Source organism: Rhizophagus irregularis, chromosome 13, assembly GCF_026210795.1.
Source record: "Rhizophagus irregularis chromosome 13, complete sequence".
Lineage (NCBI taxonomy): Eukaryota > Fungi > Glomeromycota > Glomeromycetes > Glomerales > Glomeraceae > Rhizophagus > Rhizophagus irregularis.
Window position 1 is genome coordinate 1,768,419 of NC_089441.1, and position 2,814 is coordinate 1,771,232.

The 2,814-nt window shown below is 25.4% G+C and overlaps 1 protein-coding gene across 1 annotated transcript; it reads right to left on the reverse strand.

The window, feature by feature from the left end:
* Positions 1 to 617: 617 nt before the first annotated feature.
* OCT59_004974 (uncharacterized protein) lies at positions 618 to 893 on the reverse strand (the record flags this gene model as incomplete). The annotated part of the gene is made up of 1 exon (XM_066138073.1): positions 618 to 893. One exon carries the CDS (start codon positions 891 to 893, stop codon positions 618 to 620), a length of 276 nt encoding a protein of 91 aa, XP_065997256.1.
* Positions 894 to 2,814: the final 1,921 nt, after the last annotated feature.

The window sequence follows — 2,814 nt, forward strand, 5'->3', positions numbered from 1 at the left end:
TACTAGCAATATATTTCGTAAGTAGCTCTGGTAAATATTAGAATTTATACCTTCAAATTTTGAAGATGTACTTTGTTACATACGTAGCAAATATCGGTGGATATCTCCAATTATATATTTAAAATATATATTTACATTTTAATAAACAAACCAACTTATTTTATATACTCATACCGGTGAATTATTTATAGAAATGGCGATTTGGGCGTGTTTAACCAGAGGGAATAAGAAAGTGTCCCGAGATTATCATAGTAAATCAATGAAAAAAAGACGTAGATACCCTCGCGAGAGTTACTAAAAACGAAAAAATTTTTATTTAAACCATGAAAAGTTAGTAATAATTACATTTTAAGCTTTCTAATATTAAAATTTTCTCTTCAGAATTTGAAATACTTCATAATCATCAATTTTAAAATTCCTTGGTATGTTAATATCAGGATATGAGAACTCCATTCACCATTTGGAGTCATCATAATATCATTACTATAATTATTAATTTTACCAAATAGTGGACCCCATTTCTGAATACATTTTATAGCACATTGGTGTTTCAATCACGCTTCCAATTTTACCAGTATTAATATCTTTATAATCATCAAATAAAAATATAAAACTATTCAACGTATTTTTAAATCATTACTATCCCATCCTAATGGATTATAACCTCCAATACATTTATTATGAAATGATTCACCATCAAATCCATCCCTACTTCCACGTAAAATAAGTTTGAATTCATACTGAAGAAAATTTCTAGTCTTGTAAATAATATTATCTTTATACTTAGTATCCAATTCAAAAAAAAGTAAAGGATAAAGATCTTTTTGTGCAGGTATAATAGAAGAATCAAGTTCGAATGATTTCGCATTTGAAATTTGTAAAAAATCCGACATTAAATTTTTTGATAATAATTTTCATAAGGACGTATTTTATTAATATGATCTTCAGCAGAAATGTTATGAATTTAATTAATTTACTTGTTGTTTCTTTCATTATTTTAATATCCTCTTCGGTCCATTTTAGAGGATCACGTTCAATAGTATGATTTTGTGCGTGAGCCCACTTAATCAAGTAATTCCAATATATCAATTCCATCTAATGCAGGTTCATCTTGTTGTAATAAAAAGTTCGCTGGTAAGGTCAAAAAATTTTCACCTTTTGTTTCTTGACAAATTAATTTTAAACAAAAATCTTTTAATAGTATAAGTTGTTCAAATAAAAAAACTATTTGAAGTATTCCAATTGGATCACTTTTAATAATTCTTTTTGATGATTATTAGGTATAATTGAAGATTTTCAATTATCTTATCAAATCAAAGCTCATCTGCCGCTTTTAATAATTCTAAATATTTTGTTTGTTCGATTTGACTAAAATTTATCGTTCCACTATAAATGTAACTTTTAAAAAAAGGCAAGTTAATTTAATAAAAAGATGAATATAAACTTGAGTCAGTTTTATTGTTATTGTATGTAAATATAGTTACTGTACCTATGAATAATTTGGAATATGTTTCCCGTAATATTTGGTTTTTTTAAAATATACATTCCATCCTTTTTTTCTGCCCAATTAGAAGTGAACGCCGTACGAAAATATTGTGATCGACATCGTAAAATTATTGAATGAGCATGAAGTTCTTCAACATTAGGTTCTTCCCTGCATAAATTATAACGTTATAATCTTCCTCAAAAAATTGTTGAAATCGCTAGTAATATTTTCTTTATAATTTTCTATCATGGATTTAAATTAAAATGAGAAAATCTAATTTATATATCGATTTAAAAGAACAAATCTAATTAAAAAAAAAAATAATAAAAGATAATGAATTGTGTTACACTTATTTTTTTTGTTGATTAATTGAGTTCTCAGATAAGGAAATTCAATTATAAACTTAAAATACGTAATGATATGCGATATTAAAACTTTGTCAATTTTTAAGAATAAAAAAAAATAATAATAATAATAAATAAGATGGCTTATCCCCGTACATTTTTCACCAGTTGCTGTGTAAAAAATACAACCGAATTTTTGTGCAACATTGAACAATTGTATCGTAATACAAATTATTCTATTTAAACAATTATTAATAAATAAAAAATCATTATATTAATATTGATTATATTAAGAAAATCATAGAAATCTAACGAATTTTCTTTTTTAAATATTTACAAATAAAATTTTATTGGTGTAAGACCTAAGCCCGTAGTAAACTACGTTGCCACCTTATTAGTAATATAAATAAATACAATAATAGTATGCTTGGATCAACCTAATTAAATATTTCTAAAATAAAATATCAAAATTAAAATTCTAAAATTCGTAACTCTTTTTCATTGACCCTTTTTATATCACTACATATCCTTTGTGTAACATCACATTCTGTTGATTTCTTAAATGAATCTGTCACTTTGTAGATCATTTCCTGTAACTTCATAATAAATCCCATTATTGTAACATTCCTATTAATATGCTGACATATTCATAATATCACCTTTGATATATTTTTCAAAATACCCCATTTTTCTAGTTTAACGTTCTCGGACATTAACCTCTGTAATATTCCCATAGTTTAAGGTCATTTCGGACCTAACATTTGTAAGTTGTAACGTAATTAAAAATCATTAAAAATTTATGTACTAATTCTAAATATAATAAAATGCGCCCCAAAATTCACTAGGTAAGTTCCGGCATTACATTGGTGAATTTACATTTGCTACGTTTCAAATTGGCTGAAGCTTTTTCCATAATAGGAAAATACATTTGATGATAATTGTCACGTGAATTGAAGCTGATTGACGTATTGCTTATAATTATTG